Consider the following 26,194-nt stretch of genomic DNA (forward strand, 5'->3'; position numbering starts at 1 on the left):
GGAGGAGGGTACTCCCCGCAGGTGAAATGAATATCGGCTTGAGTTATTAATCCCAGAAATGTTCCCTGTCTTTGAGATTTGCTGGTAGGCACGCTTGCTTTAGGTGAAATGGTCAGACTTTTCTTTAAGCACCTGAGCTCTCTTGCTATTTTGAGTAATCGGTCTCTCCACACACAAATGCTCAATCAGGAACTAGGGCACAGCGGATTCCATCAACCTTGTCCTGCCCTACATTGGAGTGTCTTGCTTGGCCAAGGGAGAGCTCTTAAAGAGTTTGCTCTCTTCTGCGACCATACTCTCGGGACTTCAACTAGACATTGCAGTATGTAATATACCCCTGTGCTAGCAGCATTCCTCCAAATGAGGGTACAATCTGGCTCATGGTGTATGAGAGCTCTGCCCCCAAGATCTCCCGGGGACAAGCTGGTGCTTTTAGAACTGCCTCATGCCTTGATCTTAATTTATCTGTTGTATTCAATATCACTGGAAGCCAGGAAAAGGCCAAATGGCCGACCTCTGATCCAGGATTGTGGTATTACACCTCCTTCAAGCTCTCTTTGATCCTTGCTTTGGCTAGCCAAGTAGGGGAACTCTGTTAGTGTTCCCTTTGGTCCCCAAAGTTCATCTGACTTTGTTACTTTGTGATATTTAGTTTTCTTGCTACCTTTGAACCTGATGGCAGGTTGGGGCTTTGAAACACACTGCCAAGTATCTGATCAGACTGAAGTTTTTTTTTTTTCCAGGAGTCCACATGCAGATTAATGACCTCAGCTACTGCCTGGCTGGTGACAATTTTTGAGAGTTAGGATCTGGATCTTGTTTGGCCTTTCAGGTTATGAGATCTTTGAAGGTTGGGTAAAGGTTGTTGTAGACAAGTTACAGTGCTCATGGAGCTGAGAACCGAACCCAGGGCCTTGGGCTTGCTTACTCCCACTTTTGAAAGGGACAATACTTTTGTTCCGTTAAATTTAGAATACCTATTTAGAACCAATTTAGATACTTTGAAATAATGCATACATTTTTTAGAGGACAAAAAGTAGTCATCTATTCATTTAAAAGTTTGACTATCTTGAGTGAAGGGTAATTGACTTAAAACAATCTTGAAAGAAACTCTGTGTATACAATGTTAGCTCTGGGTTAGGAAGACATGGATTTTAGATAACTCCCCTATGTGTGATATCATACATGTTTTAAACATGTGACCTTAATTTTGAAGAGATTCATTTATTTTAGGGAGGAGCTGGAGAAAGACTCAGCAATTAAGCACAGTCACTGCTCTTTCAGAGGACCCAGGTTCAATACTCACCACCCAGGCGGTTGCTCACAACCATCTGTAACTCCTCCCAGGGGATCTGATGCTCTCTAGTGGCCTCCTTGGGCACTGCATGCAGGAGGTACACAGATACATGTTGGTGAAATATTCTATAAACATTAAAATAAGTAAATAAATAAATGATTGATTTTAAGTGATGAATGTTTTGCCTGCATATCTGCAGGTGCACACTTGCATGCCTGGTGCTCACAGAGCTAAGAAGAGATCATTGAATTCCTTGGAATTGGAGTTACAGAGAGTTGTGAGCCACCATGTGGGTGCTGGGGATGGAATCCCAGGTCCTCTGTAAGAGCAACAAATGCTCTTAGCCATTGAGTGATCTCTCCAGTCGCAGCACGTAGTCTTTTCCTGACTACCTTCCAGCATCATTTGAAATCTCATTGTGTTAATGATACTAATTAAAATGAATTTATAATCAGAAATTTGAGTCTCTCATCTTTTTCTTTCTAGTTGGAATAAGATGCTGACAGACTCATGTCTCTGAGACTGGGAGTCAGGAAGAAAGGAGAAGAGGAAAGATTATGTTTTAGTTAGGGATCTGTAGGAGTTAGTTTACTTCCGCTCCATTTTGTGTCTGTTATTGATTGTATTTGTTTATCTATGGTCCTGTGGATGGAGCAGGGATGGAGAGAACAAGAATACCCTTGACAGGGAATAGGGAGGCAAAGTTTAAAACAGAGACTGACGGAACACCCATTCAGAGCCTGCCCCACATGTGGCCCATACATATACAGCCACCAAAGTAGATAAGATGGATGAAGCAAAGAAGTGCAGGCTGGTGGGAACTGGATGTAGATCTCTCCTGAGAGACACAGCCAGAATACAGCAAATACATAGGTGAATTCCAGCAGCAAACCAGTGAACTGAGAATGGGACCCCCGTTGAAGGAATCAGAGAAAGGACTGAAAGAGCTGAAGGGGCTTGAGACCCCATATGAACAACAATGCCAACCAACCACAGCTTCCAGGGACTAAGCCACTACCCAAAGACTATACATGGACTGACTCTGGGCTCCAACTGCATAGGTAGCAATGAATAGCCTAGTAAGGACACCAGTGGAAGAGGAAGCCCTTGGTCCTGCCAAGACTGAACCCCCAGTGAACGGGATTGTTGGGGGGAGGGTGTTAATGGGGGGAGGATGGGGAGGGGATCACCCATATAGAAGGGGAGGGGGATGTTGGCCTGGAAACTGGGAAAGGGAATAACAATTGTAATGTAAATAAGAAATACTCAATTTAATAAAGATGGAGAAAAAAATAGTATTTTTAACTGTAGCCTAATAGTATACCGGTATTATTTCCCACTGAAGCCCTACACTCCTGTGAACTCAAAGTCCTAAGTCACACTCAGTTTTCTAACACTGGGGGATTCTGGGCCTTCTCACATTTGCAGGGTAGAAGGAAGAAGCAAGAGTCATAGCTTACTTAGGTCAAGGTTACAGGTCAAGGCTATAGGTATGGAGGATGAGTTAGGCCCTTATAGGGATTGGGGGCACTGACCTGTAAAGTAGGAAACCTTACTCACGGTACAGTGTAGTTTGTCAAGGGCGGGAGCACCTTTCAGCCTAGGGTCATGCTAACCTTTGTGTGTTTTCCTACCTGTGCTTAGAAACCATAATGCCACTCAACTCAGGCCACGAAGCAAGGCAGGCAGAAAATAGCACCTGCGGCTCCAGCAGGTGAACTTCAATGCCTGCCAAGGAGAGTGTGGAGGCCTTGCCAGCAGGAGGGGGGAGGGCCAAGGCCAAGGATTCCACAGATCTGCCCTGGGCAGGGAGCCAACAGCTGTTATTATTGTTACCCAAACCCCTCCAGTGGCCTTTCTCCAGCTGGGAGAAGCTTGGGCACATAAGTCACTCTCACTCCTCAGCAGAAGGTTTATGGGGAACTCACATCTAGTAGTCGTTTGCACAGAACTCTACAGCACTTAATGCAGGACTATTCTAAAACTTCAGCCAACTGGAGGAGGAATCTCATTGTTGGGAAGATAAAGGTCTTTCCTTTTTTGTTTTTGTTTTTTGTCGTCTGGACAGTTGGAATTTGATTTTAAATCACTAGGTCACTCGACTCTTGATTTATTTTCCCTGCTGAGGAACTTTATTTTGAACCAGGTGTCTCGTGACGTCACAGATGTAATCAGGCTGTAACTTCTAGTTATTTGTTTCATGGAGTGAGCCACTGTTCAGCTCCTGACTTCATCCGTGTTTCTATCTGCTCTAACGAGTTTAAATTTATTACAGTATGAAAGTTGCCACATGTTGTGTTTGGGAGTGGGTAGCTGGTGCCAGTGCCTTTCAGGGTGCCATTATGATCTGCTGGGCCTCTCTCTGCTCCCTGTCGCATTGGCAAAGAACCGAGATCACACACTGGCTGACCCAGCTGTTCCTTCTGTGAGAAATAGGGAATGTGTTGAGGTATTGTGCTGAGGAACCAGTGAGTTTGGAGGAAATAAAGTGCTCTCACCCCTCCCCGCCAAGTCTTTCCTTTCTTCTTTCTTCCAGTGCTGTTTCAAACCCAGGGTCTCGTGCAATGCTAGGCCAATGGTGTGCTATCGAGTCACACCCCAGCCTTGCACTTCTTTAGTTTTAGAGACAGCCTCGTGTATCCCATGTTGTCCTCTGACTTTCTCTGCACTGAGGATGATCTTGAACCTCCTACCCTCCTGTGTGTACTTCTGCAATGCTATAGGATTATAGAGTACAATGACAGTGCCAGTTCATGTGGGAATGGAGCCCAGGGCTTTGTGCATGCTATGTTAAGTTGTGTCATTTCATACAACTGAGCTGTGTCCCCAGCCTCGTGATTTTTTTTTTTTTGAGACAGTCTCATTGTCTAGCTCTAGAACTTAGTCTTCTTGTCCCAGTGTCCCGACCTGGGGTTACAGGCACCACTCTGCCTGGCTCTTGTTTTCTTTTTCAGAAGTCTTTGAGTTGTATCTGGTGTTCTGAGGAGCATTAGATTCTGCTCTGGCATGAGAAAGAAGACAGGCCCATTCTTATCAAGAAATGAATGTCGGACGCTCATTTAAAGCAGCAATGACAACAGGAACAAGAGGATCTCATGGGTCATACATCTCAGGCCAGCACTTCATATAGGCTTCTCTGGGAAAGCTGCCTTCTGGGCCTGTATCTGTGGCTCCCTCTGTGACAAGGTCCTTATACATTGTTTTGTGAAGTGTTCTTGGTAAACACTTCAGTGGTACAATATATCTCTTGTCCTCAATTCACTTTGTTGAAGCCCACAGATGAAACCATATTGTTAGAGCTTCTGTCTTAAGGATGCCTAAAGAATGGGTCATCTTCATGCCTATGAGACTTGGATGTGCATTAGTTGGGGTCATCTTGAGTCCCTCCTCCTTAATATTTATCCTGTCCCCTCACAGGGAAGTACTTTCAGTGATTAGGTCATAGGTTTCAAGTCACAGAAAGAATCTCTCCTTCACAAACCAGTATATGTAGACCCAGATGGCATGCAGATGTGACCATAAAGGCTACGTCTTGTCTATGAAGAGGAGCCCAGTGCTGTGTTGGACCTGTAGAATTTTCTATTCATTCCTCCTAACCCACCCCTCCAAGTTGTACCATGTAACTAGCATTTTATTAAGTAAAATACAGAGCATTAGTTGAATGCCCGTGCTAAGGGCCACTCTTTCAAGCTAGTTGTTAGGAGATACTTTGAGTGCAAATGTATCCTGAGCACAGATAAATAGGTGTCAAGACTTTCTTGGGGAATCTGGACTGAATGATAGAAAGTCTGTGTGTCAAATGAAATAAATTGAAGAGAGACTTTGAGAAACTCTTGGAGAGATCTGGAGACAGTCTGAATTATGGATCACAAGTTCAGAGCATCTGTTTTCTCCCCATCTCCTCCCACATCTCAGCCCTGGCAGTCTGGACCTCTTCGAACCACCAAGCTAGCACTGACAGAGTGGCAGAAAGCATAGCAGTTGCTTCTGTTAGCCTCACACTTGAAGGCCTGGGCTAAGGGAACTCACAGCCAGTTGGCTGCCAAGATCTTTGGCTTTCTTGAATGACTTGAACACACACTGATGTTTCAAGGCTGGGTGCTCCCCAGCTGGAGCCCTGAGAATGCTTGCGTGGCAATCCCCAGAGAAGGAAACTCACTTGAAGGAAACTCCCACAAAGTAAATCATCAGGACCGATGGTTTGCATCCAAGAGCTGAGGAGGAAATGAAGTGTGAAATAGCATAGATTCTGACGAAGACATTAGTTCTCCATTAAAACCACAACTGTGTCAGAGCAGACGTTTATTAACGTGATGACCTTATCACCAGAGGAGAAATATTAGTGGCCTCTCAGAGGTCCCTGGAAAACCTGGACCACTTGGAAAGAGCAACACATGGTATGGTCAATGACATCGTGGGCTTTACTCTCTGAAAACAGGTAAAAGGGACATTGTGTGAACTTAGGTAGGTCTTCAGTAGAGACCTTAGGAAGACTGCCATAGTGAACACTGGGCACAAATGCTGCTGTTCTGTCCCCCTCTGTTCCTGACAGACATCACTAATCAATCTGTTACTCTTCCCTCTGACCTTAAATTTGGTTTCATGGGTCTCAATTCTGAGCCCCCAACTGCTACCATCAATGACCAGATGACTTGTGCTTTGGAGAGCATTGGCCTTCCCTCTGAAAGGAGATACCAGGCCACCCCCATTGAGAAATGGGGTTCTTTCCCTATCAACAAGTGACTGCCTTGCATGCAGATGAATAGAAAATCAGATTAAAGCAAAATGCACGTAGTTACTATGGAGTCTTTTTGCCCCATGACTTCTCCAATGGGTCACCACTGGGGAGATGGTTCAGAGGCCAATGGTTCAGAGGCCAATGAAATAAGTTGAGTAAATCTATTGCTACCAGCCCTGGCCTGTAGTCTCCAGGCTATCACATGATGTCTTATGACTGGGTCACACCTTACAAAAATCACAGGCAGATCTTCGTTTTGATCTTTGCCTCACAGAAGTAAATGCTTATCGTCTCCATCCTGAAAACCAGGCCACGGTTTTCTAGCAATAGGAAACGAAGCACTTCCCACCAGGGAGGTGTGATGGGAAGGGAGAGTGAGCCGCATAAGCTTGAGGGAGCAGACAGAATCCAGAGAACTGGTTTCCCACTGAGCCACACTGCTCCCAAAGTCTGTTTCTTCATCTCTAATGGGCACGGCGCTTGGCTCTAGCAGTGTTTGAAGCGCATCGAGAGGTTGCTAATGTGCGTTTGCGAGTACTTTACAGTTTAGAAAATGCCTTCATGTGCACTATTGTACTCTTATGGTGACTCACCACACTGGGTGTGTGGCAATGTGGGCACTCCTCACAGCTGGGTGGCAGAGCGCTGGCAAGGAAAGGTCACTTTTTTTTCAGGTGACATCCATCTGAAGGGAAAGAACCTGGACTCACACCTCTGCTTTCAGATTCAAAATCCAAGGTCCCTTTTCACAGGAAAATGACGAATAATTCAGAGTTGACTGTATTTATCATTCGCTTTGATGACAGCAGAGCGTCTTCAGTGTCACTCGGTGGTAAAAATAGACCTTGAGCCACTAGGACAAGTCGGTTCTCAGCAGCAAACAAACTGAGCTCACCACAGTGTCCTTTCCTCTGGCAGATTCAGGCAGCACAGCCTTTAGGAAAGCCTTGGCATGGGCAGCTCCACCACCTGCTGTGCCTAGTTTCCCCCAGGAGTTGCTACTTCTCAATGTTGGTGACAGACAGACAGGCAGACAGACAGACAGACAGAGACTCAGGGAATATGGGATGGGGGCTTCTGAGGTTGGAGGGTCACGCGCAAAGAGTCCAGAGAGCATATTCCTGCAAGGAACTGTACATCTCTCTTCACAACAGCGAAGTAGGTGTAGATTTGGCCAATGAGAGCACGAGGTCCTGTGCCGCTGGTGCTTTACTGAGACATTGGGAAGGAGAATGAGAAAGAACAACTACAGAGTCTGAAAGGGGAAGCCCCCAACTCTGCAGAGTGCAGCTCCCTGACTTCCCTGAAAGATCTGGCTTGTATGTCAGATATATATATGTGGTCGCCATGAAAGACATAGGCAGAGAAACTACCTGTGTTACTTTGGGAGACTGAGGCAGGAAGATCAGGAATTCAGCCTGGGCTACATGAAATACTGCCTCAAAAATATAGTTGGATATCTGTTCTGTACGATATAATCTTACCTATGACATTTGAATTTTAAATAGATACTCATTGTACATTCATTTATAGTCTTAGCTTTTCATTGCTCTTATTATAAGCATGCTCTATACGGAGCGCTGTGTTTGTTCTTGATAACACTCATGTGATACTTCATACAATAAGGAAAACCCACCTTCAATATTAAGTCAACTTATATTATACAAAGAATATAGTACATACAATAAAAATTTAACATATACAACAGTTCATATGCCATCAATAAGATCTCATCCTCCAGACTTGTGAATTCCTGGGGAAAATGATTTCCACGTGTTTCTAAAATGACTAAAAATTTTTGCGTGGTTGGTGGTCCACTGGTTCTAAGTACCTGACCTGTCAAAATGCCATCCTTAAACTTCAGTGATGCATAGAGGCTTGGAATTAGCCAGCGTTGGATTTATTATAGAACAAAGGCAGGCGATGAGTAACACAGCCATCTGAGCAGGACTTGGGGCGGGTAATCCTTGAATGGATTAGATGCCATGATCCTAAACCCACATTCTCTGAATGTTGGTTCTTTGCCCAGAAATGGGGAAAGGCCAAACATCACTGCCTTTTAAATGACAGGGTATCTATGAGGGACTCTGGTCAGAGACAGTTGGTGGAGAGTTGGAGATCAGTCTTCTTTTCTCTTGTGGTTTATTGGCACAGAGAGCCTGAGCCCCTCTGCATGAAGCAAGACCCCCAACTGACAGACCACACAACTAGTGGTATAGGTGATCAGACTCCTTTCTTTGGGTAGAAGACATTACATTAAAGTATAAGTGATAAGACTGTCTTTTATCATTAAAAGAATTATCCTGTAACTATTATGGGACTCTACTAGAATACTTTTAAAAGGGACATAGAAGCTGCTAAAAAGATGAATTGAGTTATTATCACTGTGCCATAAAATCCTTATATATCTGAATCCTGAGCACTTGCAGAATGTATTTTCAGGGGGATTTATCACTGTATCAGTTGTCCATATGAACAGCACTAACCTTGTTCTGAGTGATTTTCTCATTTTCTCTTTGGTCATCTTTCAGAAACTTTACTTTAAAAAGTATGGATATTCAAAGTAGTATTATATAATAACATTCATGGAAAACTAGGATTCTCTTCCTGAGGAAAACAGATCAGCAGAAATTCATCTTGAACCCTTCAATCCTTTGGAGCAGGGGACCCTGAATCACAAGCCCAGGAGCTCAGGAAATCTCTTGTTACTCTAAGATGGGTTGGAACATGGTGCTGTGCCCGAAGTTTCTAAATACAGTTCGGGCTGGGTCATCATGACAGTTGCTGAACTGGCACCATTACGGGAATTGAAGTGGGAGCTCTGACAGTGCTTAAATGCCATGGCTTCTGGGCATCCCAAGCCAGGAGCAAGAGGCAGTGCGGAGCCTTATGGGGAGAAGGGAGGGCGTGACTTTGGCATTGAAATCCTGCAGGGGCCAATGACACTGCCACTCCTTCAGAGAGCAATAGACGCAAACACATCGGCTATTTTAGAAGCTGTCAGCTTCTGAATTGCTGACATACTTGGAGGACACTGTCTCTTCAAAGGTCATTCTGACCCTTCAAGGTAGGTAGGTCTGGAAAAAGATGGAGGATGCTGTAGCCAAGTTCTTGGGTGAGGAGCAGGTGGAATCAAGTGACCTTGTACAGATTACCCAAGGAGATAAGGGTTGGGGTTAGGAATAACAGGTTGGCGCTGGGATTCCCAAGTCAGTCTTCTACATAGAGGACAAATAGGCAGTTCCTAACTCACTCCACCTGCTGCTTCTTGGCTATCACCTAATGTCCATCCTGGGGTTAGAGACCTTTGATACATTCCTTTTTGGGGAAAGGTAAGGGGAAGATAGGAATGACTCAAGGAGCTGAGCTCTCCTTGGAGGTCAAGGAACATGAGACGTGTTAAGAGTAGACAAAGTTTTGCAAGTGTCTTAAGCTCAGCCAGCAAGTTATAGAGAAAAAGACAAACCATGCATGAATCCAGGATGTTTCTCTTGCCTCCAGCATTTGACCTGTGTCCACAAAGAGAACTTTGTTTTCCTGCTATCAAAACATCTGATCTCTGCTCTCTCCTCCCCTCTTTCCCCTTCTCTTTCTCCCTCCTGTCCTCTCCTTTTGTCTCTTACTTCTTCCTCTTTTCTTTACTCCACTCTTCCTTTTCTCCTTCTTCCTTTTCTTTTTCTTCTGCTCCTCCCTTCTCCCCTCCGTACCCTCCTTCCCTCCCTCTCTCCCTTCCTTCTTTCCTTTCTTCCTTTTCTTTCCACTTTTTCTCCCTTTCTATCTGTCTGTCTTGCTCTGTAGTAGATTTTCCTAGAACACGTGATCAACTGTCTCAGCCTCCCCAGTGTTGGAATTATGGGTGTGAATTACTATTACATCTGGCTGGCTTCCTGATGTTTGCATGTAGGATGATATATAACCTAATATTTCTATTAAGAACTCAATAGTCTCTTTTTTCCTTTAATACTTCTGGGTGGGGGCCACTAGATGTTTCTCCATCTTTCAAAGGTCTAGAATGTCCAATCTTAGCCTCCCCTCTTTCCCCACAGGAACGTCACTTACACACTCACTAATCTTCCTTTCCCCACAGTGTGTATTTCCTCCTCTTGCACCAGAGCGTGAACACTCTTGACTTGGTTGTTGAGCTGATGTCAGGGCTCTCTTCAGCCTCCTACATCTTTTCTATTTCTCTCCGTGTTTCTTAGGGTGAGGCCTTATCAGCAATAGTTACCTTCTCTGCTGCTCATCTCCGCTGCTCAGTGCTAGTGCTGCTTTCCTGGACCCTTCTTTATGAACAGCCTGTGGGAACTCAGTGGTCTTCCTTCTTGTCTCTTTTTTTCCAAGACCCAGGTGTGGCTGGGAGAGTAGCACTTAAGTAAACCCTCCAGAAATGATCTTTCTTAGTCAATGATTACATTGTGTCTTCACTTTTGCTCCTTCTTTTTTTTTTTTTTTCTTTTTACCATTTATCCCAACTCCATCCAGTTTTGATCGTTATTTGCTCTCTCGGTCCTGAAGTGTTTTCAGCTGTGATCGTTTTCTGCTCTGTATTTTACACGCTCTTTGTTAGGATATGCCTTTCTTCATTCGCAAGGACACACAGAAGACAGGGGAGTGATCACAACAGCTCACAGACCTTTCCAAATGATAGAAAGGACTAGATGTAGTCTTGCTGTGCTCCAGAGGCTGTACTGAGGGTCACCTGCTTCTCTAGATTATTTCCACTTTAAACAAATGCTGTTTGCAAGGGCGTGCCTCTTGCACAATCATACACTGGATGGCTCTTCCTTTACTTCAAAGCTCTTACACAGCTTGTCTTGCTGCAGGTAGCAGGCGCAATACTGCACGGTAGACATGGGTCCCAGCAGCTGTCTGCATAGATACCATTCCTGTGTAGACACCCACCTCTTGAAGCGGGGCTGGGGCTTTGTATTTCACCTTCAGCCCCACTGTGTGTAATGATGTAGGCCTTGATTCTACGTTTATTTTATCACCATGACTACAGGTATCTTTTCTAGTCAGGTGCTTACAGAAGGGAGTCAGCATCTGAGTGCTTTCTAGGTGCTTGCCTATGGTTGCTACTTTATAGAAGCTGCTGGACTCACTGGCTTCATTCAAAGCCCCTGGAATGTTTCAAGTCAGACTTTGCCAATATGTTTAATACAACTCACAGGCCTAGGGCAGGCTGTGAAGTTAGGAGGCAGCAACCTTAGGATTTAACGGAGATTTTGCTGGGAGAATTAAGACACCTTAGTACTAGAGATATATTTATCTTCTGGAAGAAGATCAGAAGAACAACTCTAAGACTTTTAATTTGATACCGGACTACCTTCTACCTCTTTTCAACCTACGTGTCTTATCTTGCTCTGCTAAAATATAGCATTTTATCCATCAATTTATCTACTCAACATCCACCCATCCATCCATTTATCCAGCAACAAATAGTATTTCATTGAGTATATAGCAAGTGCATGTTATACATAGCAGGAGAATGTTCCAGGGACTAAAGGTACAAGAGGCATAACATAGCTGTGATATGCGTGACATCGATTACTGTTTTCCATACATTTCTTGGGGGTTTACTTCTAAAAGATGTCTTGAATGAAGAGGTGCTTCTTGCCTCCAAATTCTCATTTGGATGCTTTTTTTCAGTTGAGAAGACATGCAAATTAGTATTATATCTATATCTTTTTCTTTTGATAATGTAATTCTGGAACTGCATATCTATCATCTATCTATCTATCTATCTATCTATCTATCTATCTATCTATCTCTCTACACACATATTCATATATATTTTCTGCAGTTCATAAAATTTTATAAAGTGGTTACTAATGATAGATCATTCAATAGATTATAAAATAATTGTGAAGAGATGAAGTCCTTGCTTGAGGCAGACCGTTGGAAGGAGAAGAAAGAATTCTAGAATGTCATCCTTTGGATCCCACAACCTAATTGCTATGCTGGGTTTGGTGTACTCTACAGTTTTAGACTTATCCATGGATTTACCCTGCCTCTCTGTACAATTTTCTGAAAATCTAGAAGCATAGTTCATGTATCATCATGAACTTTTTTGCATATCACCAGAAACACATAATCAATAACTATTTGCTAGACAAATGTGTTGAATGAATGGATAGATTCAGAGTACTAAAGAGGTTACTATGTCTACATGGTGAAGTTGTTGGGTTTTAAGTATGTAGTTGGAGGTCTCCTGAGTGTCACTTGAAGGGCTCTGTGTATTTCTGGGGGTGCTCAAATGTCTCTCCTATTCATGTGTTGAGACTTAGCACCACCAAGGACACTGTCCCCAGAAGTCACAATTAAGTTACACTTACTGCTTAGAAATTGGGTGCAAAGTTCTTCCCTTCTAGCACACCAGTATGCCTGTGTGTTAACTAGTGCCTAGTGAGAACATTCTCTGATGCTGTAAGGCAGGTTTTGAGAAAAGCCCGTTTTCCAGTGTGCAGGAAGTAAGCAATGATGGCTGAAATGTGTGGTGCAGTAACTGTGGCTGCCACTGGGGTGTTGGTCACAGGATGGAAGTCATGGGTGCAAAGAACAAAGATGCACACTGGCTGAGGTATGAGCTGATACATCATGTTAGCCAGGACAAGTGCCAACATCCCCAGGAAGGGGCCTGTGTGGACGACAGCTAGCCTAAAATTCACCAGTAAATTCTGAAGCCTACCCAGTTGGTCAGAATCAACTTGTGAAGGAGTTTTGACACAAGGTATTTATTTAGCTTAGATATTGTCCTGTGGCTTGCGGCCTATTGTTTTATTATTTCACTTGTGTATTACTCATCATGACTATTTTCTGAACTAAAAATCTGTTTCTTAAAACTTAATTTTGTAGGGAGAGCAAAATGAATCTAAAATTAAGGCTGTTTTAGAAAATCCAAGATCCATGTATGTGTCTTATTTTCTCTAGGTCGTCCTGGTACTGGTGAATCTTGCATGCTCTTTTGACACTTGTATCTTTATGACACTCCTTAGCATTATCACCAGGTAGTTTCTCCTTAAGTACACTTAGGATACATTTAGGACTGTCAGAAACTTCTGGGCCCTGAAATCTGACCTGAATTAAATCTAAATAAACCAAAATCTGCACCAATAGGAACCAATTCCATTCCCTTCTCACGTCTCTCAGTGCTTTCAATTATTTTTCAAAATCCAAACATCCTGCAACCATCATACATTCTGTTATTTTGCTTGTCACTCTAGCTTAAAGCGGAGGGGTGATCTGATGATGACGGTGACCTTCAGTGTCTACTTTATTTGGATCTCACACTGAGTAAGACTGTGGATAGCAAGTGAAATCCAACAAGAGGCCATTTACACTTGTGCTTCCTTATGTAATAATGTTTAAATTGATGAAGAAATATTAAATATATTGCAGATTATGACTATCTTGGTCATAAGGGGAAGGCAAATTCCCATGCGCCTTTGTTTGGCTCTTTTCCTCTCCCAAAAGAATTGACAACATTTTTGTTTCTGGAAAATTCTCTTATGACTGAACAGCTTAGAAGGTTCCAGATCCTCATATGGGCAACAGGGTAGGGTAGAAAGAATACCAACCTAAATGTCAGAGTAACTCATGTCCCATTCTAACATCAGTTATATAACACAGGAGAAGCATTTACTCACAAACGAACCTCAGTCTCTACTTGTAAAACAACAACCAAAAACCCAAAAGTAACAACAACGACAACAAAAACAAACAACAACAACCCCCCCCCCCTACTTTATAGCACTTCTGTGAAAATTAATGAAAGAACATCTTTAAGCATCTGGCATTTACCCTTTCACTTTGAAGCACACAGAGGCTTGGAAGGTTGGACTATGATGGCATTGAGTCTTTGCTTACTCAACTAGAAATAGAATAGAAAATACTGACCACTGCTGTTTCACAAGACTTGCACCCAAGGGGTAACTGCGATGTACTATGGCTCTGTGTATCACAGGGAGAGCTGCCGCTTTGGTGGAGAGTGCTTTGAGCAGCTAAAAAGATAAGAGCTCTTAGTCTCCTTAATTGGCTTATTGGCACAGGAACTGCAGGCTTCAGGTTACCTTCCCCTTTCTCCCAAATAGAACTTGGAGGGCATGGAGAGCTCAGGGACACCATTCCATTACCAAAGCCATCTAACAGGCTCATCTGAGTGTCTGCTATCATCATGATTTTAGTTTAATCCAACCTGGGTTACAGGTCAGTCCCTTGAAGCTCAGGGGGGTGGAGTATCAAATTTGAGCTCAGTTCGTACTCAGGTTAATGCCAAATACTGTGCTTTTTCCATATCTAGAATTACTCTATGAAAACTTTCATCACTAGCTTTCTATCTAAGCTACCTTGAAATCTGGCAGCCCAGGATAAATCTCCATTCCAGAGGGACTCTGGGATCATTTCCTTGTGCCCGACACAGACAGCATTACTTGGGTTATAAGATTCTGATAGTTGCTCTGGTTGGAAGGCGACTTTTGAGATAGTCAAGTGGTCTTGACTTTAGAGGCTTGGAATTTAGGAAAAAGAGTGTCTGTCTTCCCAATACAAGGTGGGAAATATCACTCACTGTCATGCATTATTACTTGGTAGGAAAAAACACCCTCAATGAGTGCTTATTAATATCTGGGTGTGTTTTTCTCCTGTAGTCATTTCAAACTTGTTTTCTGTAGGGGAAATTTGACAACTCAGCTGTCATCTTGTGGATGTGGTATTTTGCATCGAATCTCAGAAAGTTCTACTTCTGTGGCTGTTCTCTGTAACCAGTCTTCCATACTAAAACTAGACCATCCTACATCCTTCATTTACACAGGAGACAGGACACAGAATTCAACTTGCCTTACAGGATCCACAGGCAGGAAGTGAAAGAGAACCATCACGTGCATGTAAAAGGTAGAGAACATAAAGAACGAGGCTAGAAATCTACATGCTCATCACAAATTCTAAGCTCCACATGGCCTCATAATTTTGCTTATCTCATCTCGAGTCTAGAAGTATGATGAGCGCATAGTACATGTTTAGTAAACAGTGTTTAAGCTCAGGTGAGCCTGACTCTTCACCTCTATCCCTCATGTTATACACCATTTACCCGTACACACTCTAAAGTCTGACCATTCCAGTTTACTTCTTGTGTTCAAAAATCATCCAAATCCTTATTATTGCTATTTCTACTACCTAAAAAAAATTGTCTCATCTTTTGTTTGAAACCACTGAACCTATATTTTAAGAGTGTACCACTCAAATGTCATTTTATGAAGTCTTTTGATATTGATTTGTTTTGTCTTTGATTCATAATTCCCTCACACTTTCTCCCTGTGTTTGTTAGAGCGTCTAGCACAGTCAGACTTTAACATTTTGCATGTTCTTTCTACCAGATTCTCAGTGGCTTGAGATTAGAAATGTGATTTATCTATCTTTGCCTATTAACATATAATCTGGTCTATATGAAGCAGGGTATCAAAGACTGAGTCTCTATCAAGAGAATCAATAGATTGTTTTATCATCAGGACATAAATATGATTTTAAAAGCAGCACTATGCTTTAAACCTCAGCTCCCAATCTTAAAGCTAAGGGAACTGAAGCCCAGTGAAGCAAAAGAAACTCTGGAAGGAAGGTATCACAGCAGGGGAATGGGGGAGCCACAGGAGTAAATGTGCTTTCTTTACTGTCAATGAATGGGGGTCTGACTTGTCAAGGTTGGGTGTAGTGACTCATGCCTGTAATCCCAGTACTTGAGAGAGCAAGGCAGGAGGATTACTGTGAGTTTAAGGCTAAATGAAACTATTTACTGGGTCCCAGGCCGGGTCATGTCTCAAGACACATGCACACACGCACGCACGCCATGCGCATGTATGTATATACACAAACACATATTCGATAGTCATATATGCAAGAAGATAATCACCTTACTGACTATAAAATAATATTAAAATGCCCAGTTTTGATATTAAGTGCCATTAAAATCTATGTGCATGCAGTCAAGGCATTTTGTATCTGTGGTAACCAAATCAACTTACTGTGGCATTTTTCTGTTTTTAGTTTTGGAGCTCTCTTAGCTGCACTCCTAATTCATCCTCAGTGTTAGAAGGGACTTTATAGTTCCTCTAAGGAATGTGTGTGCAGTCCCGTGAAGATTAAGGAAAGTGAGCACCAGAATGGTTATGTGTCTTAGCCAAGATTAACTTGTTGAAGCCATTTCAGTTATGGGGTAGTTAAGAGGGTTAAGAAACGTTACACAGATGTCAGATGCTTTGGTCAGGGACAAACCTAGCATGATATTGGAAGAGCAGGACACTGGATCAGGAGGCAGAAGTCTGTGCTCTTTTTCTCTCATTTTCAGTCTTTTCTTGGTTTTAATTTGCTCATCCACAAAGTGGAGAGACTACAGATATGTTCCACCCCACCAGCTAGAATATACTAGGAGCTTAAAAAAAAACTGGGGCTGGGGATTTAGCTCAGTGGTAGAGCGCTTACCTAGGAAGCGCAAGGCCCGGAGTTCGGTCCCCAGCTCCGAAAAAAAAGAACCAAAAAAAAAAAAAAAAAAAAAACTACATGCTTATTGCTATGATTCATAAACTAAGCTCGTCTCTTGTGGGAACTCAGTGTTATGACATTCATGTTAATAAAGCAATTGTTTAGATACAGAAAGTGAGTGACAAGCTGTGGCCAGGAGCCCTTTCTGAAGAAGCCATTTTAGATAGGAACATTAATTTAGGTATTTATGTTGGATTTGCCCCGTGAGCCGTGCAATGTAACCAGCAGAATGAGGGTTTACCAGGGTTTCCTCCTTAACTTCTCTGAGTGTAATTTTATCATTTGTGCTCCAAATTTACTGAAATACCTTCTGTTGAAATATTATTTATTAGGGGAAAAATTCTGAGTCATTCAATTTAGTTTTTAAATGTTATTTATTTATTTATTGGAGAAATAAAGCAAAAAAAATGCCCAAAATAAAATAAAAATCAGAGTGACTTAAAATCTTTAAGGAATTAGCCATTAAATTTCCCTTTATTTCTGTTTTATCTGTTTGAATGTTTTGCATTCATGTCTGTCTGTCTATCATGCTCATGCCTGAAGAGGCCAGAAGAGAGCATTGAATTCCATGGGACTGCAGTTACAAAGGGTTATCATGTTTTTGACTGGATCAAGGCTGGCTTTGAGCTCACAGAGATCCGTATGCTTCTGCCTCCTGAGTGCTGGGATTTAAGGCATGCGCCACCATCACTCTGTCTTAGAAGTAATTTTTTTTCTTTTCTTTTTTTTCAGAGCTGGGGACTGAACCCAGGGCCTTGCTCTTGCTAGGCAAGCACTCTACCACTGAGCTAAATCCCCAACCCCAATTTTTTTTTACAAAGGGTTAAACTTTACTTTTCTGCAAACTATTGCTCTTGATTATGAGATGACTATTTTTTTTATTTATTTATTATATATAAGTATACTGTAGCTGTCTTCAGATACATCAGAAGAGGGCATCTGATCTCTTTACAGATGGCTGAGCCACCATGTGGTTGCTGGGAATTGAACTCATGACCTCTGGAAGAGCAGTCGGGTGCTCTTAACCGCTGAGCCATCTCTCCAGCCCCGAGATGACTATTTTAAGGTTCTTGCATGGTAGCTGATCTCACAGTTGGCTTCTATTCCTTTATATATATATTTAACATACAGAGCCAATTTTATTTTCAATTTATGACAGCTACAAAGCAACAGAGAGCTGAGCATCTAAATAATTTCACTCACAGGCTAGAGTCTGTAGTCTGTAATAAAAGCTCCTGTTTCTGTTTTGTGAGCATGGGGTCCTGGAAGTTTAGAATATTTCCAGTGCTTCAAATAGTTGTTTCTGAAATTGTTCTTCATGAGCAAACATTGCTTGTGCTACCATAAACCTGGCCTTTTGCTTTTTAAAGATTGATGGGGTCTCCAAAGTTCTCTCCTAACCCTCTCAAACCTCTTTGTCTTCTAGATTTTTATCAGACATACAAGACACTATGTAACAGGGTGGAAAACAGTGTGGTAGTTACCTGTGTGGGTCTCTGAATATTTGTGAATTCAGCCAATATCTTAACTGCCTTGTAACACATTGGAGAGAGTCTTACTCTCTTCTCGTCACTTTTCAGAATCTAGCACAGTGTAAGACATACAGTAACCACTCTATGAATGCACAGTTAATCGACATTAACTGGAAAACTCTTATGGTCTGTATTCTGTTTCTAATTATTTACGCGGTCTGTAATCTGGGGCTACATGCTGATAGCTGCTAATTTGATCAGCCTGTTTGAAACCTTAAGTACTCACTGAATCTCTGCTCAGTCTTTTAATTTCTGTAATGTAAAGCTGGACATCTATCTATCTGTCTGTCTGTCTGTCTATCTATTTATCTATCTATTATCTATCTACATTCAACCTGGTTCAAGTCATTTTTGCACTTGCCCTAATTGAGACTTCCTGGTTATCCCTCCCATTGGAGAGGTTTCTTATATATATTCTCCACGTCATTGGAGACGAGAGAGATTCTAAAAGTGTCTAGTTTGGCCCTTTCCAGGGCATGACAAGAAAATAGATCCTTTGTGGTCAAGTGACTTGGCCAAGGCTATGTGTTAATCCATTTGGTATCACATTTTGAGTCCTTGTCTTGTTCCTGACAGTGTATTACGAGGGGAGGGGGAGTCTCTTATTTCCTAGTTCCCAGCCATGGACCCCATTTCAGTTTCTTAACTTGACTGTTGCAGCTTAGTGTGATGATGCTGTCCCCTCTTATTCCCTCCCCAACATTCAGTGATGAAATCTCATGTCTAAAACTTCTGCTGGACCCTACTTCCAGTGTCTACTCCCAATTTTATTTTGTAATTATATCGGTTAGTGGTAAACACTTTAATCTTAGGTAAGTTAAAACATCTCAGCTGTTTGAAACATCTTGTTTTGAGAGGGTTTTAAAGATGTTACACTCACTATTATGAAGAATAAAGAACTTTTAGTATTTAAGAGACAAATGGAATTTTGAAACCCATCTCTGTCTGTGGCTGAGTGTCTGACATTACAATCTCTTTGTTGCTGAAGGACATTTTGATGAAGCTAGGATGGGTGTTCATCCCGGAGCAGCAGCTCTTATCTGAAACTTGTGCTGGGAAGAGATGAACAAAAAGCTTTGGTTAGTGCAAGGCATAAAACTATACTCAGATATGTAGTCTAGCTATCAAACCTTCTAATGACTTTTAATAAAGATAGCTTCTGGACTAAAGATCATGGATAAACTAAAATTTTTGGTCAGAATCAACTTTTTATGTAGACAATAGTTTGATCCCATAGGAACTCGATTCTATTCAGAAGTAATAGATGACAACTTGGGAAGACTGGACAGAAATAACATTTGCCTCTTGTGGGTACTTTGTTCCCTGTGGATGATGGCAAAACTGTGGATGTTTCCAGAGATGATGTCTGGATTTGGGAAAGGAAAAATCTGGAGCTGGAGAAAATAAGATGTGTTGTTCACAAGCCTAGAAATCAGCCATAGGCAAATGTGAATGGTGGCAAGATGTTCTGGCTTTCGGTTTCAGCCTTTTCCCATTTTATTATTGACCCTTGACAACACTGAGAAGTCATTTGTCAGTAGATGTAAGCAGACATCCTCAAAAGGAGGTACAAATAGCCAAAGAATATGTAAAAAGGGGAGACAATGTCGCAAATAATCAGAGATCAAAACTCTAGAGACATGTTATCTATATCAGCAAGAATGATTATTCTAAAACAGATGATTTTACAAGTGCTAGTCAAGTCACAGAGAAAAGAGACCTTCTGCATACTTGTTAGTGAGAATGAACATTAGTACAGCCATTGTGAAGACCATTATAGAAGGTCTTAAAATTTTTAAAATGGAATTAATATTTGATCTTCTTATCTCACTATTAGATATAGATCCAAAGAAATTAAGTCACCATGTCAAAGAAACTTCCACTAAGTCACAATAGCAAAGAAATAAAAACAGTGTATGTACCCATCAACTGAAAAATGAGTACAGAGAATGTGGTACATTTATACAATGCAAGACCACCATAAAAAGGATGAAATCCTGCCATTTGCAGCAACACAAATAGATCTGGAGATCATTAGTTTCGCTAAAAGAATCCAAGAGAGCACTGCAAAATCTCACTTATATGTGGAATTCAAAAATCTTGACATCTTTGAAACTGAATATAAAATGGTGGTTATCAGAAGCTCATAAGAGCAGGAGTAAAGTAACTCCATCAGTGGCTACTAGGTTACACTCAGTAGGAACAATAAGTTCTGGTGTTCTAGAATTTAATGTGTGTGTATGTGCGCGCGTGTGTGCGTGCATGAGTGCGTGGGTGCGTGCGTGCGTGTGTGTGTGTATGGATGTAGTTTGTGAGAATACAGCTTCCTTGGAGGCTGGAGGAGACTAATGGATCTTCTGGGAATTGAACTTAGGTCCTCTGGAAGAGGACCTTCAGCCCTTGTTCTGATGTTCTATATATAGCCAGGTGATTAGTGATAATAATTTAACACACACACACACACACACACACTTCCACAAGTTATAAAGCAGAGCTTGAAGGTTTTCACCATAAGGAAGTGACTGGTGCCCTAGAACATGTTGAACCTGGTTTAAACACTGTGCAGAGTGTAAGCATATAAAAACATTATGGTATGCTCATGGATTGACATAGTTAATACTTTGAAAAATAGCTACATTACCAAAGACAATTTTACATATTTAAGGTAACCCATGTAAGAGTGCCAATGGCATTCTAAACAGATATAGGAAAAAATTCCAAATTAATTTGAGAGCATAGAAGACTCTGGATAGTAGGAGTAATCATGGGCCAAACCGAAGAACAATGTAGGATGTGTTACAACTGTGTTCAAATTGTTCTGCTGAGGCACAGTAACACAACCACAATGATGCTGGCACAAAAACACACATACAGACCAAGAAAATAGAGGAGAGGCCTCGGAATTAAACTGACATAGCTACCAGAACCTGATGTTTGATAAAGATGCCAAAAACATACAATGAAGAGAAGGTGACCTCCCTAACAAGCTGAGAAAGTGGACATACAGATGTAGGAATAAAACTAGAGTCCTATCTTTCAGGTTGTACAAAATCAGTTCAAAGTGTGTCAAAGATACACAAGTCTGAAACGATTAGAGGCAAAGACAGGAAAGACATAAACATGCAGGCAGAAGTAAGGGCTTCCTGAAAAGGGCTCCAACACAAAGAGATGACACGAAGAAATGACAAATGGAGATGTGTGAAAAGAAAAAGCTTCTGGAAAGCAAGCAAAGGAAATCATAATTGAGTGAAGAATCATCCTATAGGATAAAGTAAATCTTTGCTAACTATACATTTGACAAGGATTAATATGCAGAATATATAAAGAACTCTGCAAGTACCATCCATCCAAACACCCTCAAATAACCCAATTAATAAACGGGCTAACGAAATGAATAGGAAGCTCTCAAAAATAAGAAGTACAAATGGCCAATATACATGAAAAAATGCTCAACATACTTGGCCACTAGGGAAGTAAAAATAAAATAATACTGAAATTCCATCTCACCTGGTCGGAATGACTATCAGGAATCTTTTGTGACATGTGGAAATGATAGACAAGCTACTTCCATGAAACCTAAGCAATGCGACTGCCTAAACAGGACCCGAACAGTGACAATACCAGGTGACATGCCAAAGTGGGTGGAGTTCTTCTCGCAGAGTCCCATGTCTAGACGAAGTAACCAGCAGCTGCGAAGGGAGAGACGATTCGTCTTTCCTAGGATAAGCTCTAAATGCTACTGAACACCAAGTAGTCAGCCCTAAAAACACATGGTCTGAGCATCACTAAATGGATTCATCAGACTGTGTTATGCATTCAGTTGTACATATCTATCAACATCACACATATATGATTGATATACCAATTTATCAGCAACAGTAAATCAGAGGTCATGAATTTGAAAGGGAGTTTGGGGTATAAGATGGGCTGGAAGGAAGAATAAAGGGGAGAGATGATGTAATTATACTTTAAGTAAGAAAATAAAACAAATGGCAACATGTCTTGGTAAGGAGGTGGGGGGAAAGGCAGCATTTATACACTGCTGGTGGGAATGGGAATTAGCCCGCTCACTAAAGAAATCAGCGTGGAGTTTCCTCCGAAATCTAAAACTAGAACACCACCTAATCTAGCTGTATCCATTTTGGATATATACTGAATGATTGTAAGCCACAGCACTGTGCAAACTCATGCTTATTGTAGCATCATTTATCGATAGATGACCGGACAAAGAATATGTAGCCTATATACACAATAGGATTTAACCAGCCATAATGCACAGTGAAATCATTTTGTCTGCTGGAAAATTGATGCAATTGGAGATAATCATCGTACTGTAAAAACCAAAGTATCATAAAATTAAGTAAATAAGCCAGGCTTAGAAAGCCAAGTGGTGTATATTTCTCTTGTTTGTGGGACTTATATATGGTCTTATATGGTGTTAAGGGATGGGTTAGATAAACAGGTCCTTTCACCTTGTCATCATTTGACTTCAGAAGAGTATGTAAGATGACCCAAATGTGGATAATCTTAGGATTTAGCAATTTTATTATCAGGCTCCTAAAAATAAAGCTTTGGCACTTCAGAATGGCCGATTCCAGCCTTCTCCTTCTCCCTCTTAGCACTGCCTGGTTCCTCTGCCCACCTCCTCTTCTGAGGACAGAAAGCACAAGGAAAGCCTACAGCAGCAAGAACAATAGATTCAGCTTTTACTTGGTTGCTCTGACTCCCACCTTCCTGTCCAGATCACTCCTCCCTCACCCACACATTAGAAACCATTCAAGGTGTCTCCTGACCCCATTTATCCCCATCATTTCCACTGATTTCTCTGGTAACTTTTTCTATATGGTTATGTCCTTGCCTCACACAAGAGGTGCTTTTCCCCCTCCATTAAAAATGGTCTGATTGGGTCTTAGGAAAAGCCATTTACTTGAATGTGTGACAGACGCATCTGAAGATGCCAAGCCATGCTTCATTTATGTTGGTGATGGGTGGAGAAAATATGGAGGTATCGGCAGTGGTGTGGCGTGTCAGGGAGATAGAGGACAAGATGCTGGGACCCCTAAATAAAATGGTGCAATCAAGACCTGGAGGTGGAGTTTGTGTTGACGATTCCCATTTCACGTGTCTTTTACCTTGTCACTCTAGCCTGGCCTCCTTTCAACATGGCGACATTAGCATTGCCTCCTTCCAACATGGTGACTCTTCATTTTGACTGTTTCAGGCCAATTTTCCTCAGCTGTTGTTAAAACTTACTATAAATGACAGGTGTCATGTTGGAAACAGGAAACCTGAAAGAAAGTCATAAATCACAAAAACAATCCATAAAATAAATAATAAAGTTCCCGGGCATGTGCTCTGGAGCTCCTCTGCCTCCAGTCCCCCTTTGTTCACCCCTCTCCCAAGCTCCCCGTGACTGCTCACACCGTTCTTTTAGAGCCAGGCATGGGGGCAACTGGGCAGTTTCTCACTTCCACCTTGATTGCTCACATTGCAGATTCCGAGCAGAGCACTGGGTCGGACTCGGAAGTGCTCACTGAGCGGACCTCCTGCTCGTTCAGTGCTCACACTGACCTGGCGTCTGGTGCTGCAGGCTCCGTGCCTGTGGCCATGTCATCCATGGAAGAGATTCAGGTGGAGTTACAATGTGCTGACCTCTGGAAGAGGTTCCACGACATTGGAACAGAGATGATCATCACCAAAGCAGGCAGGTAAGGACGTCCAAACTCAAAAGACACTACAGAAGTGGGCCCCTTCCACCCATCGCCATTTACCTGTGGTAAAAATCAGTGAAGCTCAAGCACCTTGCACTTTCTTCTCCATGCTTGCACCTGCTGCTGTGCTCTTTCTCTGTGTGCTATTATTTTGCTATTTTCCTCTAAGCGCTTAAATTCAGCATCATGTCTACTCTCGCAAGCATCTCCATCTTCAGATATTCTTCGTCATCTAGTTCTTGGTGCATAACAGAAAAAAGTTAGGTCCAAAGCAAGTGCTTACTCCCCAGAGCAAAAATTTAAAGAAGCCCTTTCTAAAAACAACAGTTTATACCTTCCAAGACTAAAATAATCATAAACTGTATAAAAAACGCGGCTTGGTGAAGCTGTGGAGCCAGGCTTGTCAATTTGTAGTGTTTTGCTGTTGAAATTATTATATAAAATTCATGATGATTAGGAGCGTCTCTTTGGAACTAGTTACCCAAGATAATAAAAGTTTGGAAACTACTGTCTCTCTTAAAAGAAGCACCTTTGGTAAAATGATAACTTAACTAGCACCTTTCTGTTTTCCATAGCTATGTATCTATTTTGTGCTGGACACTGAACACATATGGTATTTAAACTTCAAAAGTATCCTACGGAGTTGAGCTGTGACCTTCCATTCAGATTTTAAGAAAGAGGCTATGCCCCTTGACGAAGGAAGGGAAGGAGTGCTGAGTGGTTTAGCTCCAAAATTCACACATGTGGCTTGCTCTAAGATAATGACCATGATTATTTATTGATCTACCACTCTAATATTTGTAGTTCTTGCCTCTGACTCAAAATGAAACTGATTTTGATAAAACTGAATTTGGATTAAGCCTTCAAGTATATAGGTCTAGCTAATGAAATTAAGCATAACCACACTATTTTTATATTCTTAAAGCCTATCTATTCTTGTCTCCATCTCCATAGTCTATAGCTATGCCTTGATCTCTATCTCTCTATCTTTAATCTATATCTACATCTGTACTCATGTCCTGGGGTTGAAAAGGCTCCACCTCACTGCTTGCTTACTGTTTTCATGGAAATACTCATTAGGTTCTTCCTCTCCATGGATATAGAGAAACCAACCAATCCAATGAAGCATCTGAAAACTTGGATTAAATGAACCCGAATTCATGCTTGTTTTGTTTCCCCGATAGTACCCTCCTGCCCTTTTACTCTTAGTAGTGATGGAAATGCTCTTTTGTGTAGTACAACTTTGAAGGAGAATCATCTTTAATGCTAGCTCCTATTTCTTGGATTTTATTATTCTCTTTTACATTTTATGGTGTTGAAAGTTGGAGGAAAACAAGGCAATTAAAGGAATTGCCTTTTGGTAGAGAGGCTGAACAGAAAGTCGTGAACATCACAACTACTTTTTGTCTAGAATGTTTTTCCATTTGGGTTTTACATGGTCACTGGGTCTACGTTTGCCACACAGTCTTGTTCCTGATTCCATCCTCCACATCACCCCACTTTGGAGTTCAGCGCACTGGCATACCCCCAACCTTTCAGTGTTTACTTTTTGGATTTCTATGCACTTGTTTTCACAAGATTCTCTCGATTATTGACAATAACAACATACTCCCTAGCAGCTCCTTCTTTAGTCATAGTGAAGATCCATTTCTCTAAGTTATGATAGGGAGGTTGGATTATATGTCTGATTACAATCAGAGAAATCTTATTTCTTCCTATATTCTATATCTTCCTATACACCAAGCTGTCCTCCTGCTGATTTGGAGTGATTGCAGTGTGCAGAGACCTCAGTTTGGGGAACACCAACCAATCCGTGCAATCAGCACCATGGACAGAGGTGCATGTTGCCATTAATGGATTTAGAAGTCAAAAAGTTGATCTAAATTTAACCATAAAATTAATACTAAACACAACTCACATTATATGGAAGATAACTTATTTTTCATCAAGTTGTGAATTATCTTTGTATAAAGTACTAACATAATAACATAAAGAAAAGTCAGTAACTGGAGCGTTCAGAACACTTTGTACTATGGTTGATAGGAATGGAATGATTTTTCCTAAAATAAGTTTAGAATTTTACTACTTAGGCTTAGATAACTGTTCCAGAGAAAATAATCAAATTAAAAATATCAAGTTCCCTTTCTTTATTAAGGCAAAACCAAACCTATTTCTTTGGATGGAGCACAGCCTCTGCAGGTGGCCAAGAGGAGGCACATCTCGCTTCCATTTGTGAGAGGGTTTTCTCTGTCTCTCACCAGATGCCTTCTAGTAATTAAAACATAGAGGAGGATTGTAATTCATTGCTGTTAAAAATGCAATTACTGATCTGTGTTTAAAAGTATAGACTAAGGGTCTCAGATGTTTGAAAGAATTAATGTAGATC

The 26,194-nt window shown here is 41.6% G+C and overlaps 1 protein-coding gene across 2 annotated transcripts in view; it reads left to right on the top strand.

Moving 5' to 3' along the window:
• Tbx15 (T-box transcription factor 15) overlaps nucleotides 1-26,194 on the top strand; it is a 111,094-nt gene that overhangs the window by 34,523 nt on the left and 50,377 nt on the right. The window contains exons 1-2 of one of the 2 annotated variants that reach the window (XM_008761285.4): nucleotides 8,554-9,102; nucleotides 23,592-23,805. In XM_008761285.4, coding sequence (XP_008759507.1) covers nucleotides 23,705-23,805 — 101 coding nt within the window. In that variant the 5' untranslated portion in view covers nucleotides 8,554-9,102; nucleotides 23,592-23,704. Of the gene's footprint in view, nucleotides 1-8,553; nucleotides 9,103-23,591; nucleotides 23,806-26,194 lie in introns of those variants that run through there. The other variant, NM_001395075.1, reaches the window with a different exon arrangement.

This window comes from Rattus norvegicus, chromosome 2 (genome assembly GCF_036323735.1).
Source record: "Rattus norvegicus strain BN/NHsdMcwi chromosome 2, GRCr8, whole genome shotgun sequence".
Lineage (NCBI taxonomy): Eukaryota > Metazoa > Chordata > Mammalia > Rodentia > Muridae > Rattus > Rattus norvegicus.